The sequence below is a fragment of the Mesoplodon densirostris genome, chromosome X (assembly GCF_025265405.1).
Source record: "Mesoplodon densirostris isolate mMesDen1 chromosome X, mMesDen1 primary haplotype, whole genome shotgun sequence".
Taxonomy (NCBI): Eukaryota; Metazoa; Chordata; class Mammalia; order Artiodactyla; family Ziphiidae; genus Mesoplodon; species Mesoplodon densirostris.
In genome coordinates this window covers 42651245-42674096 of record NC_082681.1, presented here as the reverse complement: position 1 = coordinate 42674096, position 22852 = coordinate 42651245, and the positions used below count along the sequence as shown (strand labels likewise).

The window sequence follows — 22852 nt, the reverse complement described above, 5'->3', positions numbered from 1 at the left end:
ATTGATCAGTAATAGATTGTTGGGTAAGCCCTTCTCCTCTCTAGGCCTCATATTTCTATCTGTAAAGTGAGGGGCTAGGAATTGATGATTTCTTCAGTCTTTTTAAGATCTGACAGTTCGGTGGTTCTGAAGAGATAGAAAGGAGGTTTCTGCCTCATTTCACATAGGATTTATAGCTATATATATATAGAATCCCAGGTGCAAACCTAGATTATGCCTCTCCTACTTCTTGCATGTTCTAAACAGCAACCTTGTGTGGAAAGAGAATATGGGGGAGAAAGTAACTAACCCTAAGGCTACCAAGGCTTGGGGGTCTGATCCCTGAGGAGAAGGGATTCTAAAGCCAACAAAGAATTGCCACATGGCACAGGGCCATTCCTAAGGCACGTATATGGAGCAAATTGTCCTCTCTGTTGCCAAAATTTTTGTTAGTTAAACTCAGGGTAAAATAAATATGGAATACGTGTATGTGTTGATACACATGTGTGTGCATTATATATTCTAAATGTTACATTATATGCATTTTATACTATATATTATTTTCAAAATCAGGAAAGAATTACACAAAATGTTTGTAATAGTTAACTCTAAGGAATGTGATTATCTTGAGAGGCAACTCTGAGAGGAAAAGAAGTATGTTTATGAACACGTTTTCTCTGTCTCTGTTTTTCTCTCTCTCTCTCACACACACACATGTGTGCACACACACACACACACACACGCACGCACGCTGGTTAAATCATGGACAAGAGCCAGACTGCCGGAGGGCAAATGCTGGCTCTGCCATTTACGTAGTTATATGTATGACCTTGGGCAAATTACATAACCTCTGCGTTTCTCAGTTTCTTTTGTGAAATGGCAATGATACCAACAGTGCCTTCATAGGGTAAGTGGGAGAAGTCAATGAGTTAAAATATATGAAGCAATTAGAACAGCACCTAGCACATCATGAGCACCCACAAGCTGACAGGAAACGTGTCTGTCAGTCGATGTCCATGTCTGTCTCGAGGCCTCCCACAGCATGGATCCCTGGGCCCAATACGCTAGGGTTCTTACACGTCAAGAGATGGCCTGGCTGCTACCTCCTCAGCCACACTACTTTTCTAGTGTGTGTGATCCACACCCTAGATGGGAGTGAGCCACTCCCATCCCCCACCTACCTCTACTCTGCAACCCCTCATCCACTCCTCTGCCAAAAAATTAAACTTAAGCACTGAGGCAGTAGGTTGCTTAACTATGCCTCAGGAATTCTTAATTTTTTTTGTCTCCTAAGCTGCAGTTACTCCAGTACAGGGGACTCAAAATCCTATTAATAGTTTTACATGTCCCCCAGTCTGTTAAGTGACCCCCTCCCTCCAAATCCAATGAAACAGATAAAATTCATAAAAACAACCCTACTTTATTTAGTTATTTTTATGTAAAGCTGGCAGAATCATCTTTGAAATGTTGCAGTGTTTTGCTTTGGAAAACGAAAAAGAAGGTAGTCTCGTTTTCCTCTTCCTTTTATACATTTGAACCTTCCTTATACGAAGGGCTGCGGAGGTGGTGGTGTGTGTGATGGTGTCCTTTAAAGTGTGATATGGATTAACACCTTAGCTTAGATGCTGCCACAGTAAGTGCAACATCTGTATCATAAACATCGTGGTTTCTTTTTACCCCCCAGCTTTATTGACATATAACATTGTGTTTTATTTGACATATATCATATATAATTGACATATAATATATAACATTGACATATAATTGACAGAAAACATTGTGTAAGTTTAAGATTTACAATGCAATGATTTGATATGCTAATATATCACAAAATTACCACAATAAGGTTAATTAATACATTCCTCACCTTACATAGTTACCTGTGTGTGTGTGTGTGTGTGTGTGTGTGTGTGTGTGTGGTGAGAATATTTAAGATCCACTCTCATAGCAACTTTCAAGTATACAATATAGTCTTGTTAAGTATAATCAAGGAATCTAAAAAAAAACCTGAACTCATAGAAACAGAGAGAACATTGTGTTTTCTTGACTGCATTGTTATGAGAGTAATGAATTCTTTGCAGCTCAGCAAGGTGACAGAGTTGTTCGTAACAATTCCTTGATAATTCGTCGGATGTTCAATTTACCTCTCACTTTTCCTTCTCATCTCCTTTGCACAGAAAGTGGCTGCGTGTAGAATGAAGCCCTCAGCCTATTTTCTCTGACATTTTGGAGTCTGAGAAGGTGGGGCAGTGGTTACCTGGGTGCTCCTGGGCAAGAATGGGAAGTGAGAAATTTGTTGTGCCCTTCCACTTCTTGGAATACTATGCCTGCTTTTTCTCTCCACCTTGTTCTCAACTAAGATGGTTAAGGTGTTAACTATGGCATTAAGATCCAGACATTTTATCCAGGTACGTTCAAAGACTCCAAATGACAGTGCAGCTTTCCATAATATATCTGCAGTCTCCATTTCTAGCCTATTTCCCTCCCTTGCATCTGTCAGGCTGATCTGCTTTACCCAAACACATTCTTTGCTTTCCTGCCTGTGTTTTTGCTCATGCTATTTATAGTATTCTCTCTGCCTGGAATTCTCTCCCCATAAACCTCATCCTTCAAGACCAGCTCAGCTACATGAAACCTTCCCTAATCCCCTGACTGTCCTTTTCCACAGGCCAAATTATTTTCCCTTCTCTATGCTCTCCGAGAGCTGTGTTTGTATTCTATTGCTTGTTCTGCTATTCATTAAATTGTAATTAGCTGAATTCACACTCATCTTTTGCACTAGACTATAAGTGCCTTGAAGGCAGAAGCTGAGTCTTTTTCATCATTTTGGTCCCACTCAGGAATCCTTGTATGTGGTGTGGGCACGCAATAAGTGTTTGCTGAAATAAAAACATTTCCAAATGATCTTTAATGCTGGCATTTCAAAATCTCCTAGGTGGAAGGGGAAGATCTATTTGGGCAGAAGGTTTCAGGAAATAATCATTTATTTATTTATTTTACTTTTGGTTGCGCTGGGTCTTCGTTGCTTCGCGCAGGCTTTCTCTAGTTGTGGCGAGCAAGGGCTACTCTTCGTTGCGGTGCGGTGGCTTCTCTTGTTGTGGAGCGCGGGCTCTAGGTGCACGGGCTTCAGTAGCTGTGGCACATGGGCTTCAGTAGTTGTGGCTCATCAGCTGTAGAGCACAGGCTCAGTAGTTGTGGCACAGGGGCTTAGTTGCTCCGCAGCACATGGGATCTTCCCGGACCAGGGATTGAACCCGTGTCCCCTGCATTGGCAGGCAGATTCTTAACCACTGCGCAACCAGGGAAGTCCAGGAAATAAACCAAGCTGGCATTGATCTTTTAGAGTGTAGTACACTAAGATGGAAATGCCAAGGAGGAGTTCTATTACCATGTAAATAAATTGCACTTGAGTCTGCGTAGAGGGCTCATCCACTATTTCATACATATTGTTCCACCTGAACATGAAATTTCAGTTCCTCCTGAACTCCAGTGCGTGCTCTGCAGGACTGATGGACGTGACTGAGCTCAGGGGAGGGTATGAGCGGTGAAGTTTCTCCTGAGGGTGGGCTGGAGGGAAGGCTGATGAACTTAAAACCCAGAGATAAAAGACCTATAGAATGAGTGTGTGGGAGATCTCCCAAGAAATTACGAAATAAACTCTCTAAAAGAAGGGAAGGGTAAAAGGTTAGTCCATTTACATTTCAATAGGGAACAGGAACAATGACCAAAATAACTTTTTGCAGTCTCTTAAACCTTGGCAACTTGTGGCTTTTGTGAACCCCTATGTATTGATTTCCTTGTAGTGACCTGCAAGAAAATCCTTCAAATAGCGAACGTGTGTCTTTGTGTCAGGGAAGGATGGAAATTGGGGAAGACTAGGTCTGACTCTGGGTTTAATCTTTCGGCTGGGAGGTAGGAAAGAACTACAGGAAATAGAGTAGGGTGGGCGGTTGGAAAGAAACATGAGAGTCAAATTCTTGCTGCCTTTGGGAGGAAAGAAGAGAGCACAGAGCAGAAGAGATCTGGAGGCTTAACAGGAAGGCCCATGTTCCCTAGTGCTTAGGCCTTGGAAGACTGGTGCTGAGACTCAGTCTTAAACATCAGAAACTGCCCTTCCTTTACACAGGTATGTTGCCAAGATTACTCTAATGGTATTTTCAGGGAGGATAGATTTTTCCACAGACATAAAGCCATTTAGTCAAACCCACTAACCTAAACCAAAGAACAAACTTCAAATAAAAATCTTGAGTCTTCCACAAACCACCAACCAACTAACCAATGAACCAACCAAGAGATCAACCGACCAAGAATGCTTATCAAGTTAACCCCAGTTGTTTTCAGCTGAGGGTTAATAAGCAAGTGAAATACCTCACTGCATTTTCAAAGAAAACTGCAAACAAGGAAAATACCAGGGCTTTCAAGTGCCTTCCAAGCAATTTGAGATGTTCTATTCACATCATGAAGACAGATTTTCCCCGGAGTATTTCCTGTTCAGAAAACACTTAAGGACCCTGCTCTTTTGCACTGCTTCTTGACATGGAAAGATTTTAATGTCACTGCTTTACCTTTAGTTTGGGATTTTGCCTCTTCAGCCAACTTTCTGCTCTACTAGTTGCATCTGGCTGTTTTATCCTGCCTGATGCAACTGTCCAAACCCCACCCAAGCTCCCTCACTTCAACCTACATTTTCTCTACAAAATGCACTTACTATAGTATATTTTCTAATGTTTTCTAATGGGAGAAACAAAGTGTCATAAAACCTTTCCTCAAGGAGCTTGCTGTCTAATTGAAGATTTTCAAGCAAGGGGGTGCGTCTCATATTTGACCTTTCCTTTCAGTTCCTGTTACCCTCCTTGGCTAGGCCCTGTTCACATCACAATGGCCTCCTAAATTGTCCCCATGCTTACTATTGCCCCCAATCACAATCCCAGTTCATCTTCTTAAAAATTTTAATTATGGTCATTCTCCCACCATCTTACCCTCTCCCCCCCCCCTTCCCAAATTTTCAAAGATACCACATTGTCTAAAGAGTAGGGTTCAATCTCATTAGCTTGGCTCAAAATTTCCCTCCTTCTCACCTTTTAAATCTGAGTCCTATCCATCTCCAAGGCTCAATTCAAGTCCCACTCCATTCAAGCGTCTTTTCTCCACTTCCCCACTGAGAGTGATCTTTCCCTTCAATTTCTGTAGATTGTAGCCTTCACCACTCATTGATATTTCACTTATGCTAACTTGACTTGTTTGCTTTATATGTATGAGGCTTTCCCCCATAAAATTGGCCAAGGAACCAATAAGCTGAAGCCCTTATCACCCTTTGGACTGCACATTTATTGAGGGCAGCTCCTGAGCATAATGCATTGCACACAAGAGATGATTAATACATGGTTGATGATGAAGATGGTGATGATTTTCCCTGGTTTCAGGGTGTAGGGTGGATTATGGGGGGCGGTTACAAAGGAAAGATTCTAGAGGTAGGGGGATGAATTAATGAGGCTTTTACAATAATAGTCCAAAAAGATGATAAGGGCTTCAATTTATTGTTTCCTTGGCCCAGAGCCTCATTGTATTATGAGAAGAACTTTAGTGAGATTGAAAAGTAAAGGAGAGTAGGACTCTGGCAGGACTGCTGTGAATTTATGTGGGGGATGAGGGAGAAGTAGGTAACGGAACCTGAGCAAGTGCAATAATGATAGTAGAAATAACCAAAAAGAGGAAATCAGAGGTGGAAGCTGGATTTAGAGGGAAAGTGATGAGTTTGTTTTGAGACATACTGAGTTTAGGGTAACTTGAGTAACCAAGTGGACGTGTCTGGCAAGCAGTGAGATACTGCCCCCCATTCAATTCAATGCAACAAATATTTACTGAACTCCAACCACATGCTAGTCACTCTGCTGGAGATATCAGCAAATATGACACAGCCGCTGGCCTCTGGAACTCATGTTTGATCAGGGAAGACAAACTAATAAATTCCTGTAATGTAGTAAATGGTATAATAGAATTATATATAAAGTGCTATGGGAATATAAATAGGGAACCAACTGTATCAAAGCAGGTGAGAAAAAGTTTCAGAAGTGACGATCTTTGAGCTGGGCTTGGAAAGATAAGTAGAACTTTGTTCAACAAACAAATAATGAAGTGACTTTCCAAGTGAAAGGAGAGTCTTGAGCAAAGGCACAAGACTTGGATGTGCATGGCCTTCTAGGGGAACAACAGGTAGTCTGAAAAGACTAAACAGAATGGGATGACAAAATAAAGATGGATGGTGCAGAAGAGGTAATGATCATCAGGAACTGAAGACAGGATTCTGTTACACTAGACTGGAGAGGCAGTTTAGTGTGATGGTTAAAGGTGTGGACTCTTAAAATCAGACTCCCTGGGTTCACATCCCATCTCTGCCACTTACTAGGCGTGTGGCCTTGAGCAAGTCACTTAGTCTCTCTGTGCTCAGGTTTCCTTATCTGTAAAATGGGGCTAATGGTACGTCCTTCATTGGGTTGTTTTGATGATTGAGAGAGCTAGTATATAAACTGCTTAGGGCAGTGCCTGGCATGTAGTGAGTGTTATGTCAAGGTTAGTCCAAGGGCTGAATTATAAGAAACAAGGCACCATACCACTGTGTACTATACCATCAGCAGCCTCAAAAGGAAACTATAAATGGGAACTAAGTCTCCAGATAGTCTAAACACAGATCCAGGGAGCACTAGATGAATCTCTTATTCTCACATGAGTGGGAGTTCTTTGAGAGGGTGATATTATCTACCTTGGAAAGGTAGATCCAACTTAGGGAGAGAGTGAGGAGTCTGAGAAAACAAACTAGAATGGCCTGAGTGGGACTGTTCATTCAGGACAAATGGAAGCTCTCATTGTGGCATTTGCCCCTTGGAAAGTGGAAATAAAACAAAACAAGGTTGAAATTCGGCAAGCATATTTTATTTCAGTTAGGTAAGAAACAGAAAATTGGCCAGCAGGGACCTTAGAGGGTGAGAGAGGAGGCAGCAGGGTCCAGCGACAGGTATTTTGCTGGGCTTGGGAGTATGTAAAGGAGCCCTTTGAAGAGGGCTAGCAATTGGAAATGCAGCCCTACCTTGCTAATGAAGCACATCTGGCCACTTGAATTTTGGTGCTCTCAAGTAACCCATTGTCTATTCCTCGGCTTTTTAGAGCTCTACTCGAGTGATCCTTGAATAGTCTCTTGGAATGATTGTGCTTCCCTGTGTGACTGCTGCTGAAATGGAACTGAACCTTGTCCGCCCACCTCGCCAGCCCAGGGGTTTCCCTTGACACGTCTTGGTTTGAATACTGGTCTCACCACATCCCAGCTGTGCAATCTTGAGCAAGTTGCTGAAATTCTCTTAGCCTCAGTTTTCGCATCTGTGAAATGGAAATAAGAATAGCTCCTATAGTGGTTCTGATAATTATATGAAATCATTTATCTATCGATATAAAGTAATTGACACATTAAATGCTTAAAAGCTGTAAGTTCCTTTCCCCTTCCTTTCCTTTTACACTTAGGCAGCCCAAAGATCCTCTGCTCTCATTTTAGCCCAGCTTGGGACTTCATATCATCTAATGTCAACAGTAATAGAGATGGGCAGAAGGAGAAGTCAGTACATGGGAAGACAATGAAGAATGGTGGCTTTTTTTTCACCCCCTACCGTGACTTGGCAGTAAAGATATTTTCATATAGCCAGTATCCCCAAGTAGGAAAGGTATTCAGATACTGGACAGCCCAAAGTGAGAAATATCTACTAAGACATGATGACAGCTATGTGAAAATATATCTACACAATCATATATTTAATGTGAAGATATAGCTATGCATTCATATATTTTAAAATGGAAACATTTTCTATATTTTAGAAGGGAACAAGGAAAACTGAAAATACTTTTGTTAGGATGATACAAATATGTTGTTGTAATGTTATCTTAATATTGTTGTGCCTGTGGAGAGGGATCCTCTTTCCCTGATGTACTTAAATCTCCTTACCCTCTTTCCAAAAGAACAGTAGGAGGACAGGGTGCTGGAGTAAAGGGAATTTCACAGTGAGAATAATATGCCCCCATCTCATCTGTCCTTCTGCCCAGCCTCCATTAACCATCATGATCTACCAGAGGCCGGAGAGCTTCCTATCTGTGGTGCTTCAATGCCCTTGCATCATTAATATCATCATCTCTACCCTTCTTCTAGGAGTGGATCTTATGAGGGAGGTATGGAAGAAGTTATGCATGTTTAGCTATCAGTCCGAACCTTAGAGAGCCCGCAGGGGACAAAGGCAGAATTCACTGTGTAACACTCTGGACTTTCTTGGCAGGTGAATACTGCTATGCATGAGGCAAAACTTATGGAAGAATGTGACGAGTTGGTAGAGATCATCCAGCAGAGGAAACAAATGATTGCTGTCAAAATCAAAGAGACAAAGGTAAAGCACAGCAGTTCAGTGAGGCCAAGGCCGAGTTGACTTTACAAATGTCCAAGCTTCATCCCGATGGTTCCAGTTTGAACTTGGGTCATGAAAGCAAGAAGAAATGAGATTTTAGGGAGATGGGCAAAGAAGAAGCAATATTTGGCCTAGTGCTATGAATTCAGTCAAAATGATGGCAGTTCTGGGGTGTTGGAAACGTTCTATATCATGACCTGGTTGGTAGTTACATGGGTGTGTGTATATGCAAAAAATCATGGAGTTGTACACTTCAGATTTGGGTGCTTTACTGTGTGTATGGTATAAGTCAATACAAAAAGAAAAAAAGTAATGGTAGAAGTGTGAACCAGAATTACAGAAGGATCATGACTGCCATTGTAAGGACTTTGGGCTTAATCTGAAAGGCATTAGGAAATCATTCTAGTTTCTGAGGAAGGGAGAAGACTGATAGATATGGCAGAAGTGTGCAGTGTAGATCAGAATGGGATGATACTGAAGTCAGGCAAGCATGTTATGAGGCTTATGGAATGATTCTTGGCATGAGTTGATGAAGGCCTAACCAGGGAAGTGGTAGCACAAACGGAAGGGAAGAGCATAACAGGCATTGCTAGCAAGGAAATGATGGGAATCATCGACTGATTAGATATAAAAGATGAAGGAGAGAGAGAGAAGACTTTTCCAGGCTTTTAGCATGGGAACTGAAGAATTGTGGTCAAGAAGCTCAGGAGTGAGCCTCTATACAGCTCTATGGTTTTACGCTTGCTGGTCTGCTGGTCAGTATAGTGATTGTGAGCTCATGCTGTGTGTACAGTGTGAGAAGTTATGAGAGCCTGGAGTGATAACCATTACTTTGTGCCATGCTGGGTGGTTCCAACTAACACAGGAACTTAAGTGTCCGAGAACACAGGTCTGTGAACACATAGGTATGCTTAAAGATGCTTAGAGAAATATATACATGGAAATGTAGATACTCATAAAGAAAAAGGAGGTGCTTTTTATTAAACATGTATGTGACAATAAAGTGTCAACAATGGTGATCTCTTGGTGGTAGGGTTTCTTTTTATACTTTTTATTTTCTAAATTTTCTGTAATGACCATGCATTGCTTTTATAATAAAAATAATTAACTTGATCAATAAAAAGAGGAGGTAGGTAACCTGGAGTATATGACTGTGTTACAGGGTAAGTAAGCGGGCCGTAGGTGGTAGGAGGGGTTGACAAAACAGGCATGGTGGGTAGGGTGACAAGGTGAGTGCTTAGTACAGGGACCATGGGATGTTAATAGGTCTTATTTTTAGAATCACTGCAACAGATCTCCTTCATGTTGTTTTATCATTTTTAATTAACCACTGGATGTGTTATCTTATTTTTCTTTTGCTAATTCTTTAAGGTTATGAAACTGAGAAAGTTGGCACAGCAGGTTGCTAATTGCCGCCAGTGTCTTGAACGCTCAACAGTCCTCATCAACCAAGCTGAGCATATCCTGAAAGAAAATGACCAGGCACGGTTTCTCCAGTCTGCAAAAAATATTGCTGAGAGGTGAGTTCCTTATGTTCTTTCAGCATGCCTCCTCTTATGAAAAGGGGCCAGCTTAAAGTCACTTAATTCTGTTCAGGCATGTATCAATATGTAGCAGCTGCCACCTGAATATTTTACCAGCTGGCTAGTTACTAAGCCTCAGTGTGGTAGATTGCCCTGTGGATTTCTGGCACCCTTCTCTCTGTCTCTGTAGCCTACCAGTTCTTCTAATGCACAGCCAACCATGTGCCCTAGTGATGTCATGGCTCTCTGCTGCCCACTCAGGCCTGGAGCTTTCTATGTTGGTGTTGGTGTAGGGGCAGAGAAACTTCTGGCCACATAGATAGGTGCATGCCCTTCTTAAGTCTAGACTATAGCACTAGACTCCCTAGATTTGAATCCTGCCTCTAACCCTAAACTAGTTGGTTGCTCTTAGGGAAGTCATATAACCTCTCTGAGCTTCATTCTCATTCTCTCATTTGCAAAATGGGAACGATAATAGTGTCTATTTCATAAAGTTTTTGTGAGGGTTAAATGAGTTAGTACTTATGAAGGCTTAGAATAATGCCCAACACAAAGTAAATGCTCAATACTATTATTATTGGAGAGCAGAAATTGAGGATGAGAGGAGATTGCTACTTCTTGCAGTATAACTATTAGCAACATTTGAGTATTTAATTAGGTAAAAGTATTACGTTAATATAAGTAACTTTCAAATGTTTAAGAAGAGTAAATTAGAGGTGAAGAAATGAAAATTCTTTCAAGAAGTTTGCTATGAAGAGAAAGAGAGAGATATGGTGGTAGCTAGAATGACTATGAGGTAGAGGAAAGTTGTGGGTATTATTTTTTTAGATAGGAGAGATGTGAGTGAGTTTAAAAGTGGATGTAGGTCGGACTTCCCTGATGGTGCAGTGATTAAGAATCTGCCTGCCAGTGCAGGGGACAAGGGTTCGATCCCTAGTCCCGGGAAGTTCCCACATGCTGCGGAGCAACTAAGCCCATGCGCCACAACTACTGAGCTTGTGCGCCACAGCTACTGAAGTCCGCACGCCTAGAGCCAGTGCTCCACAACAAGAGAAGCCACTGCAATGAGAAGCCTGCGCACTGCAACGAAGAGTAGTCCCTGCACGCCACAACTAGAGAAAGCCTGTGCAGCAACGTAGACCCAGCACAGACAAAAATAAATAAATTATAAAAAAAAGTGGATGCAGGTCAGCTAGAGATGGGGCAAAACTGAAGCTATGGAAAAAAGAAGGTATGTGGCCAAAGCACAAATGAAGGGACATCTCTTCCATTTAACCAGAAGGAAGACGGAAGTAATGGATGTGGATGTCAGTATGCCCAGCAGTTTGGTGTGAGAAATTGAGGAATTTATCATTTCATATCTACCCTTCTCTTTGTAAAATAGGAGGCAAAGCCATTTGCTGAGCATGAGCAAGAAGGTAGCAGGGTTCTCTAGCTTTTTGAACATATGGAATACAGTTATAATAATTGCTTTAATGTCTAATTCTAATATCTCGGTCAGTTTCAACTAGTAGCTTTTTTCTCCTTATTATGGGCTTTATTTTCTTGCTTCTTTGCATGTCTGGTTATTTCTTATTGGATGCCAGACAATGTGAATTTTATCTTATTGGGCACTATACATTTTTGTATTCCTATAAATATTCCTAAACTTTGTTCTGGGACACGGTTAAGTTACTTGAAAATAGCTTGTTCCTTTCAGGTCTTGCTTTTAAGATTTGTTAGGTGTGATCAAAGCAGTGTTTAGTCCAGGGGAAATTTTTCCCCACTACTGAGGCAAGACCCTTCTGAGTACGCTACCAGGTCCCCCATGAATCATGAGATTTTCTGGTCTGGCTGGTGGGAACATACACTATTCCTGGCCCTGTGTGAGCATTAGGGTTTGTTCACTCTAATCTTTTTGGGTGACTCTTTCTCTAGCATTGGGCAGTTTCCTTATATGCATGTGTTGATCAGTATTTTATTGAATACTAGAGGCAAACCCTCTGAAGGTCCCAGAATTCTCTCTGTGCAGCTTTCTCCTCTCTAGTACTCTGCCCTGTGAACTCCAACCAACTTAGTCTCCTTGGATTCACAGATCTGTGTTCTTAATTAGGGACTCCATCGGGCTCCACCTGATTCCCCCTTCATGTACCATTTTATTCCCTTAATTTTTGCTGGAACAAATTTTCCCACGGCTTCCTAAGAAAGAGTACAAGGTAAATAAAATTTTGAGAATTTTTTGTTTAAATAATATTTTAAATTTATTTTCTAATTTGATAGGTTGGAAATAAATTTTCCTTATAATTTTGAAGGCATGGTTGTATTGTCTCCTAACTTCCACTGCTATTTTGATTCCTGATCTTTTGAATGTGACCTATATTTTAAAATCTGAAGCTTTGAAGGTCTTATCTTTTTAATCTACTTTTTTTTCTGAAATTTCACCAAGATATGCCTTCGTGTGGGTCATTTATTATTCATTTTTGTTGGGCACTAAGTGAGTCTTTCCAATCTAAAGACTACTGACTTTTAGTTCTGGGAAACTGTCTTTTATTATTTGCTAAGGACTTCCTCCCCTTCTCTCTTCTCTCTTTCTGGGACTCTAATTAGCCAGATTTTGGACACCCTTGATTTTCCCTCTAATTTTAAAAAATCTTTTATCTCCCACTTTCCATGACTTTATCTTCTTGATCTAAGATGTTTCCTTAATTTTTCATCCAATCCTTCTATTAAAATTTTAATTTAAGTATTTATATTTTTATTTATAAGAGCTCTTTCTTGATCTTTGCTTCTTTTTTAGCACTCCGTCCTTGCTTTATGAATACAAACTATTTATCTTCCTGATGACATTAAGGATCACTAAAAAAGTTTTCTTCTAAACTGCATTGTGTTGGTTTCCTCCACATTCCTTTTCTCTGTTAGTTTCTGTCTTTCCCTAAATGTTTGGGGAGCTTTTCACTGCCTGTTTGAATTTAAGACTAAAAGGTGACTGGAAGATCTGAGGGGGTGGGAACAGTTTGTTGCTTGGTGAACTTTGCTATAGGATTATAAGGCGGAATGCTAGATTTTTTAAAAATTTGTTTATTTTATTTATTTTTATTTTTGGCTGCGTTGGGTCTTCGTTGCTGTGTGCGGGCTTTCTCTAGTTGAGTCGAGCGGGGGCTACTCTTCGTTGCGGTGCGCGGGCTTCTCACTGCGGTGGCTTTTCTTGTTGCAGAGCACGGGCTCTAGGCGCGCGAGCTTCAGTAACTGTGGCACACAGGCTCAGTAGTTGTGGCTCACGGGCTCTAGAGTGCAGGCTCAGTAGTTGTGGCCACGGGCTTAGTTGCTCTGCGGCATGTGGGATCTTCCCGGACCAGAGATGGAACCCGTGTCCCCTGCATTGGCAGGAGGATTCTCAACCACTGCACCACCAGGGAAGTCCGGAATGCCAGATTTTTATTGAGTGGACCCGTCTGTAGGTATTTTCTCTTGGGTCAGTTACCTGTGGAAGGAATCCACCAATCTCCTGCTTCTGGAGGGGGATGAAGGGTACAGGTCTGGCTGCCGTTGTTCTAGGAGCCAAGCAGGGAAAGCGTTTTAAGACTGCTTTTAGTATGGCGTCAAGATGAGAGAGGGGTGGTCTGTGGTTGAGTGGATCTGGTGGTCTTGCTGTTCCTAATGCAGACTTTCAACTGTCTGTGGCAATAAATCAGCTTCATGTTTTTGGCTTCCCAATTCAGCTTTCTCTGCTCTGTTGTTGGTTACCACTCATCCATCCCTTTCTAGTTACCAGACATTTGTTGACAATATCTTACTTGCATCTCTTTTTCCATTCTCTTTGTCTTTGTGGGTTTATTATTTTTTTTCTTTGTCATTTCAGTGGGATTTCATGAGAGCAGGGATAAAACATATATTTAAACCACTGTATGTAATCATGTCCACTCACTCTTCAACTCTCTGAAATGTCTTGTGCCACTACCACACTATTGAAAGTATTCTTTCCAAGGTCACCAAATGAATACCTTGTTGCTAACTTATAATAGACATTCCTTTGTTTTATTTTACTGTTTCATTTTACTTGGTCTCTCAGTAGCATTTGTCCCTACTGACCATTGTTACTTAATATTTCTCACTATTGAAAGTATTCTTTCCAAGGTCACCAAATGAATACCTTGTTGCTAACTTATAATAGACATTCCTTTGTTTTATTTTACTGTTTCATTTTACTTGGTCTCTCAGTAGCATTTGTCCCTACTGACCATTGTTACTTAATATTTCTCTGCCCTTAGCTTGAGAACACTCCTGGTTTTCTTCCTACCTGTCTGGTTTCATTTGCCTTTGTGAGCAACTATTCCTTGACTTATTCCTTTATGCTGTTCTTTGTGATTCTGTCTTAAGCTATTCTCTTTTCTCAGTACACATTCTCCCTGTTGCAGACTTGTAGCACCTAGGGCTTCGGTTACCATCTAGCTGTCTATGATTCCCAACTCTCTATATCTAAATCTTCTTTTCATGGGCTCATGTATAGCCTACGTGGTAGGAAGAATAGATGGCTAACTATGTGGTATGGCTTGAGAATCATCTATGCAACCTAAATATCTTTCTCACTGGTCTCTCATAGGGTCTGAAATTCTTCCCCACAATTATTCATTGTAATGTATTAAGAACCAAGACTTCAGTTAAAATGAAATTTTAACTGGGAGAGTTATTCCTTCCCCCTTACAAATGGCACTTATTATATATTATCCCTAATAGAGATCAGAGCCTTGAGAGATAGCTAATGTTGTGTTTTGCTTAAATACAGAAACACAGACACACACACAGACACAAACACTTACATATATGTCAATGTCAATTTTATCTCATCCTTAACCTTCCAGCCACTGTTAACATTTGAGAGTGTGTGTGTGTGTGTGTGTGTGTGTGTGTGTGTGTGTGTGTGTGTATACCTCACAAACATAAGGTCATGTCATATATACTGCATTTTACCCTATGTTTGAAACGTAACATATCATGAACTTTCCCCTGGCACTGGATATTTTTTTATAACCTGATTTTCAGTGACCTTATAGTGTTTCATCTTTTGATGTAAGACACATTACTTAGCTCAGTCCCCATTGTTAGACAACTAGGTTACATACAGTGTGTTGAGTGCTGTTATAGTTGTATCTTTGCATATGTCTTAGTTACTTCTTTAGTAAAAAATTTATGAAGTACTTAGAGAACGGGACGTCTGGTTTGCAAGTGGGAACCTCTGTGTAGCGTGTGATGAAAAAACATATTTTAAAATGGCCAGTGTTGAGAAGGGCAAGAAGATTTTGTTCTGAAATGTTCCCAGTGCCACACCATGGAATGGAGAGCCAAGCACAAGACTGGGCCAAATTTCCATTGTCTACTTGGGTGAAAAGCAGGTCAGGTCCCTGGATTCTCTTACACAGAAGTCAACAAGAACAAAAGGCATCACCTGGGGAGAGGAGATATTGAATTGAGTATTTGGAGAATCCCAGGAAGGACATCCCTGGAACAAAAATGATATTTGCTGGTATGAAAAAGGTAGAAAGGACAGACTTGATAGCTTATCTCAATAAAAGCTACTAGTGAGTAATATTTGGCCACTGCCTTATTTACTACAAAACAGAAAGAGCTCATGACTTTTATATGTGTACCATATTTAAATTGATCTCATACACCAGAATTCAGATCATGAATGGCTGATAGGATATTTCTGTTGGACAGTCATGACTTATATAAGATTGGCTTGTGGATAGTGAGTATGATCAGCTTTATGAATTTTGATAGTAATTCCAGTTCAGCAAGTGCCATCACTATTTTCCCCTTCTATAGGTATGACTGAGGGACTTCCCTGGTGGCACAGTGGTTAAGAATCCACCTGCCAATGCAGGGGACAAGGGTTCGATCCCTGGTCCGGGAAGATCCCACATGCCGCAGAGCAACTAAGCCCGTGCACCACATCTACTGAGCCTTCACTGTAGAGCCCGTGAGCCACAACTACTGAAGCCCACGTGCCTAGAGCCTGTGCTCCACAACAAGGGAAGCCACCACAATGAGAAGCCCACACACTGCAATGAAGAGTAGCCCCCGCTCACCACAACTAGAGAGAAAGCCCTCATGCAGCAACGAAGACCCAATGCAAAAATAAATAAATAAATTTATTTTTAAAAAGATATGATTGGACTTGATTAATAATGTTCAACTTTGCACAGAGGTGGTGAATGCCATCTCAAAACCTATAGGAGACTGTGTTTATATTTAGATTTATATAACTGGTGGTATTAATATATTTGAATACTGAGAAGATCCCTTCACTGTCTCATTGAACAGAGTAAGGCTCACCTGTGCTTCAGGCTGTGTTCATTAGCCTGTTAAGGCCAAGACTAACGATAAGCTGGCAATGTCCACTTTCTCTTTTTGGTCTTAACTATGCCAATTTAATCAAAATTCTCTGTATCTAAAATGTTGCCTTTTACTTAATGAAAGGCATTTTAGTCTGGTTTAGGTATAATGCCAAATAAAGAGTATTTAATCCTTCTCACATTTTTATAGATAATCTATAAGGTCAGATATTTTTAAAATTCAGCATGACAAGATACAGTAGCAAATTTTGCTTGGGAATTCTTCACTAAGTCAGACCAAGTTATAATTCAGGATTGTCTTTTAAACAGCTATCCAAAAACACATACAACTGTAGAACTACTGTATATGTGTGATTGGTAATGGTGCTTTTGCCAACTCATTAGAAGGATTAAAATAGAGGAGATATACCATCAGCACAAATTTTGTACATTATGTGATCATAAGGCTTAAGAATTAAAACCAAAATCATAGATCAAAAAATTTTATGAAGTGGAACTGTGATGTCAAAGCATATTTACATTTTAAGCTCTTCTGATATGTAATGCTAAATTTGGCCTCCAAAATTTGAATCATTTTCAGTCCTAATAAAAACATGTAGGCCTTATTTAATATAGACATAAAACCTCCTATGATGTCTTTATAATCATAAACGCTATCATTTAATTTACATTTCTTTGATTTTTCATGTAGTTGGGCTTTTTAATATATTTGTTGGCTATTTTGATGTGTTATGAATTAACTTTCTGTTTTATTTGTCTACGCTTCTCCTGTCACCACTTTACTTTCTGCTCATTCCCAGACACCTTAAAATCAGATCCGCCTCGAGTTTTGACCCCTTCCAGTCCATCCACTGCAGCTGGAGTATTGTTCTTATTTTTTTAATTTATTTAAAAAATATTTTTAATTATTATTATTATTTTTTTTTTGGCTGCGTTGGGCCTTTGTTGCTGCACGCAGGCTTTCTCTAGTTGCAGAGAGTAGGGGCTACTCTTCATTGTGGTGCACGGGCTTCTCACTGTGGTGGCTTCTTTTGTTGTGGAGCATGGGCTCCAGGCGCGTGGGCTTCCGTAGTCGTGGCACACAGGCTCAGTAGTTGTGGCACATGGGCTTAGTTGCTCTGAGGCATGTGGGATCTTCCTGGACCAGGGCTCAAACCTGTGTCCCCTGCATTGGCAGGTGGATTCTTAACCACTGTGCTACCAGGGAAGCCCTGGAGTGTTGTCCTTGAAACGTAAATTTGAGCACATCACTCCTTTGCCTCAGAAGCTTCAGTGGCTCTCATTGTATTAGTCTTTCATTTGTTTATCCTGACCTGAATTTTATTCCTGAAACATCTCAATTTCCAGAAACAGCCAAAAGCTATTGTAGGTAGATGTGTAACAGGGTATCCATGCATAAGGATATGTATCTGTTTAACTCCTCATCCCCTTACAACTAGTTCACCATACAAGTTTCCTCTCTGGTCTTCCTGCATTCAATGCCTCTTCTCTCCTCTCTAACATGCAACACTGTTGCCAAGTTAATGTTTCTTTCCATCCTGTTATTTGCTTGCTCAAGGATCTTCATTGGCTCTGATTCAGGTCTGGCACAGGACCTAAACATGCATATTTTGATCAAAGCTCAGAGATAAATCTGATGTGGAACAGTGGTTTAGAACTGCTGAAGTATGTAAAAATATACCTTATTTTTTTTTTAAAAAGGAACTGTCTACATGGTTAAGGGTATAAAGTTTAGAATCCAATGAACATGGGTTCAGTTATATATTTTTTTCTGATCCTTGTGTGACCTTGAGCAAGTTCCTTAACCTTTCTATGTCTCATTTACAAAATGGAAATAACCTTTGCTATGCAGGGTGATAGTAAGGAGTAACTTAATGTATGTAGAGTGCATGCATGGTGTCTTACATGTACTAAATGCTCAATAAGGTTAGCATTTGTGTTGTTGTTAGTCATTCAGTTATTCATTCAACAATTATTTATTCATTATGTGTCCAACACTGTGTTAGGGACCATGGAAGATTATAAGAGGTACAAAATATGGATCCTGCTCTTGAGACTCTTAGAATTAGTTGGGGAGATAAAACTAGCATAGCATTATACAATTAGAGAATAATAAAATTAAATGTAAATGTTATAAAAGGTCAAACAAAGTACAGGATTTAGGGGAGGGTTTTAACGAAGCCCCAGCATGCTGGCTTGTTGATTAGCATTAAAAAAACAGAGGGGGAGAAAAAATTCTCTCAAACTGCTCTTACCAAGCCTTCAGAGGTCTAGTTTTGATGCTGCCTGCCAGATGGAAAATGATGCAGAGGGGAAAGAATCCTGTATTTACTTCTCCTAATTAAGACAGGATGGGGGAGTGTGTTTGAGGGGTGAGCATATGTGAATAAATATGGTATAACCCTTAATTGGTTCCTGATGATTAAAATTTAAATGGTTTCCATTGGAAAAGCACAGATATGATATCTTTCACTAAATGAATCAAGCCCTAGCAGTCATTTATTTTCACCTTGTTTAACCAGAAATCAAACATTGGATAAAGGTTGCAAACCTATTTTGATGTATATTGATGTACTTTTCTCTCTTCTAGAGTCGCTATGGCAACTGCATCTTCTCAAGTTCTGATTCCAGACATCAATTTTAATGATGCCTTTGAAAACTTTGCTTTAGATTTTTCCAGAGAAAAGAAACTGCTGGAGGGGCTAGATTATTTAACAGGTGTGAAAATACTGTGCTTTCCTTTCCATTTTAGTCCTTTTCTTTTGGTGTGCTTTTACTTTAAAATAATCTGTAAAGGGCAATATTGATCATGAAAATGCTTTTATAATCTTTAAAATGATACATGTATCTTTTTACATAGAATATATTTTAGTTCATGTAACAGAAAAGAGAAATGAGTTGTCAGTGTCTCCGGGGACAGAATGGGTATACATACCATCCTTACTTAAAGGTAAAAAACAAGAAGTTGCTGATGGTTTCTCCTTATGAGCCTGTCAGTAATATAATGTCACTTGTTATAAGGGGTAGAACTTGGGTGGTAATTAAAGAATATTAGAGAATGTCTCACATAGGTATAGGTACCACCCAAATGATTTTAAGGAAATTTAGGGATTAGCAGATTAGGAAGAAAAATATCTGACTTGCAGAGAATTTTAGAAGATGAGGGAGACAAACAGTCTGTTAAAAATACTGACTACCTTCAGGATTGTTGAATGATCATTCCATGAGACAAAAATACACACACAATAACTTTGTGTTTGTAGTTATCTTTGTTACTATGTTAAAATAGTTGTCATTTATTGAACATCTACTTTATAACAGACACTATATATTAATTTTATATCATGATCCTTACAACGAATCTGTGAGGTAATTATCATCCCCATTTTACAGATGAGGGAACTCATATTAATTTGCACAATTAACCCCTATTAATACTGCCAAAAATAGATAATACAACTTACTTTGAAAAAAAAAGAAATAGGTCGAAAGTCATGTAATAAGGAAACATGTGACCACTTTGCTCTAATATCTACATATGTGTTAGTGCAGGCAGAGTAGACGATGGGCAACCAATCATCTCAATAACTTAGCCTTAGATCTTTGCCTAAAATACCTTTACCATTGAAGCAAAAGTGGTTTGGGGGAACTTGAGGTCTCAGCACTTGGATTCAGGTTGTATGGTACATGCAATCTAAAGTTTCTTATTAAGAAAACCTCCTTTCCATGAGATGTTGGGTTGGGCAGCAAGAATAACGATTGTAAAATTCCAGAACAGAGAGTATGCTTTCCTTACCTTCTTTTCCACCTTTCCTTACAGCCCCAAACCCACCATCTATCCGAGAGGAACTCTGTACTGCTTCCCATGACACCATTACAGTCCACTGGATCTCGGATGATGAGTTCAGCATCAGCTCCTATGAGCTTCAGTACACCATATTCACTGGCCAGGCTAACTTCATCAGTAAGTCATGGTGTAGTTGGGGCCTGTGGCCAGAGATAAGGAAATGTAAGGAAGCAGTAAGCTGCTCAAGATTGGCCGGGGCGCCACGAGGCAAGTGTTTGTAAGACATGTTAGGTTGTTTAGTATAGTGTTTCGTGGACAGTGCAAGCTCCCCCAGGGCATTGCAAAGACCTTACTGGTGGGTGACAAGCAAGTTGTGTATTTCCTTGCTGGGCAGTCACTGGGGCCACTCCCATTTGTTTATGTAATCCTTAGCTTTTCCTCAGTTAATCCATGTCACTCCACTCTCCCAAATCAGAACACAGCTCAGAATTCATTCCTGAGTAGCTAAGCCACCATCATTGCTGATTCTATATGTGTGAACATCTCTCTCCTTGACTCTTCTTCCACTTCATTATCATGGTAAAATACATTACATTCAAAGACTGCCACTTCTTTACCACACCTATTTGTATCAGTGAATAGGTGAAGTGACAAGCCTCCTGCCTCTGTCACTCTTCCCCCTACCCCTTCTCCCTTTCCTCCAAGAATTACACCAAATATAAAATGGCCCATCAGTGGGCCAGCAAATGAAAGACGTTCGCAAAGCAGTCATTTAGCCTACATGTTATGGTTTCACCTTCTGATGAATTGGAGCAAGACAAGGCAGTAGGATCTTAACTAGAGCTGCAAGTTCCCCTCAATGTGCTGGGGAAAATGGAAATGAAAGCAGAATTAAAAGTGGATTCAAGATTGGAACTGATTTGCACCCTAAGCTTGCATCTGCGTAGCTGCAAATTAGTATTTTCTTTTTACCTTGTGTTTGTGCTTCTGTGTCTGACTTCACAGACCCGCATGAGAGGAGTTTTTCCAACGAAACCATCCCGATAGGCTTCCTTTTCCCGTCTTGTGACAATTTAGGGCCACATGGTGGGATGGGGAGGTGAGAGGACATTTGGGCTCAAACCCTAAAAAACACTTGCCTCGTGCAGCTCCATCCTAAGCCACTTGGCCCTGGTAGCTGCTTTCCTGTGTGTTTCTTAAGGTTGTGAAGTCGCAAAACGCTAAGGCCTCCCCAACATACTTGTTTGCAGTTGTCTCTCCTGCTCGGGAAAGTCTTGAAGCCAGTAACTGTGCTTCTCTTTCCTGATATGGGGAGAGCAATGGTCTCCTGGGAGTTGAGAATAAGTCTAAGAAGTGACAAAGATCAAAAGGCTGTCACCTCTGTTTTCAAGGGTACATAGTCCTTTGTAAAGAAAAGCTTAGAGGATAATTCTTAATAGTGATAGGACCATAGCATCTTAGAATTGGAAGGGACCTCAGACGTCATCTTGTCAAATCTTCTTCCCTTCTACCAGAAACCCTGTAGGTGATTGTCCTGTCTCTGCTCAAACATTTCCAGTGACGGGTAGCTGAATTCTAGCAAAATAGCCCATTCAGTTGTTGTGCAGCTATAAATAATTGTCAGTGCTTCCTTATAAAAGGCCTAAGACTTCCTCCTAGTGAATAATAACAATTTGGATACATATTATGCTTTTCCATTTACAAACACTCCCATATATGTTATGTCATTTGGTCCTCATGACTTCTTCCTTAGCCTTATGAAATAGATGATATTAATTCTATTTTATAGACGTAGAAACTGAGGCTCAAGTTAAATGAGTTGTCCAAGGTCACAGAGCTACAAACTGATGGAGTCATTATTTGAACCCAAGCCTGTCAGACTTCAAGGTTAATGCTCCTTGAATTAAACCAGCTACCAATTAGTCCTAGTCCACTGAGGATAGCTGTATTATTGCTCTTGTGTGTTACCTGATGCCCCCTTGTCCTGTACCTTTTTTCCAGCAGCCATGTTGACTGTTGTGTTGACTGAGCATATAGTCAGCTGAAATCCCCAGGCATTCCAAATCCTATTCCTATACAATTGAATATCTAAACTGAAATACAACATCTTGAATTTATTCCTATGACATTTTATCTGGTTAGTTCTGACTCCTCATTCCAGCCTACCAAAATTCTTTTGTATGTAGTTTCTGCCTTTCAATTTATTTACTTTCCCTTCCAGCTTGCCTTCTATGTCTTCCTCCTTCAACCATTGGTAGAAAAGTAGAATAGGACAGGAACAAAGACAGAGCCCTGAAGCAAAATTTTGGATGGCAATGGGCAGATAAGTTGAAACTATTTTACTAGGAAAAAATATTCATGAAGATTCCAGTCCTACATGCTGGTCTGGCGTGCCACTGTTGACTGAACCCTGGTTGTGAGAGCTACTTTCCCTTGAGGTTTTCCTATATTTTCTCTTTTTTAAAACCACTTTATTGAGGTATAATTGACATACAAAAAGTTGTCCATCAACAGATGAATGGATAAAGAAAATGTGGTATATACATAAAATGGAATATTATTAAGCCTTTAAAAAGAAGGAAATCCTGCCACATGCAATAACATGGATGAACCTGGAGGGCATTATGCTAAGTGAAATATACCAGACAAAGAAAGACAAATACTACATGATACCACTTACATGAAGAATCTTAAAATAGTCAAACTCCACATTTTCATTTTTTTTTCTTTTTTTGCTGTACACGGGCCTCTCACTGTTGTGGCCTCTCCCATTGTGGAGCACAGGCTCTGGAC

General features: G+C 40.2%; 1 protein-coding gene across 10 annotated transcripts in view; it reads left to right on the top strand.

Annotated features, from left to right (window-relative positions):
- The window catches only part of MID2 (midline 2), a 104640-nt gene that overhangs the window by 70013 nt on the left and 11775 nt on the right, over window positions 1-22852 (top strand). For 6 of the 10 annotated variants that reach the window (XM_060087227.1, XM_060087222.1, XM_060087226.1 and 3 more), the window contains 4 exons: window positions 8292-8399; window positions 9789-9937; window positions 18863-18990; window positions 20093-20326. In XM_060087227.1, coding sequence (XP_059943210.1) covers window positions 8292-8399; window positions 9789-9937; window positions 18863-18990; window positions 20093-20326 — 619 coding nt within the window. The remainder of the gene's footprint in view (window positions 1-8291; window positions 8400-9788; window positions 9938-18862; window positions 18991-20092; window positions 20327-22852) is intronic. The other 4 variants (XM_060087224.1, XM_060087225.1, XM_060087223.1 and 1 more) reach the window with 1 other exon arrangement.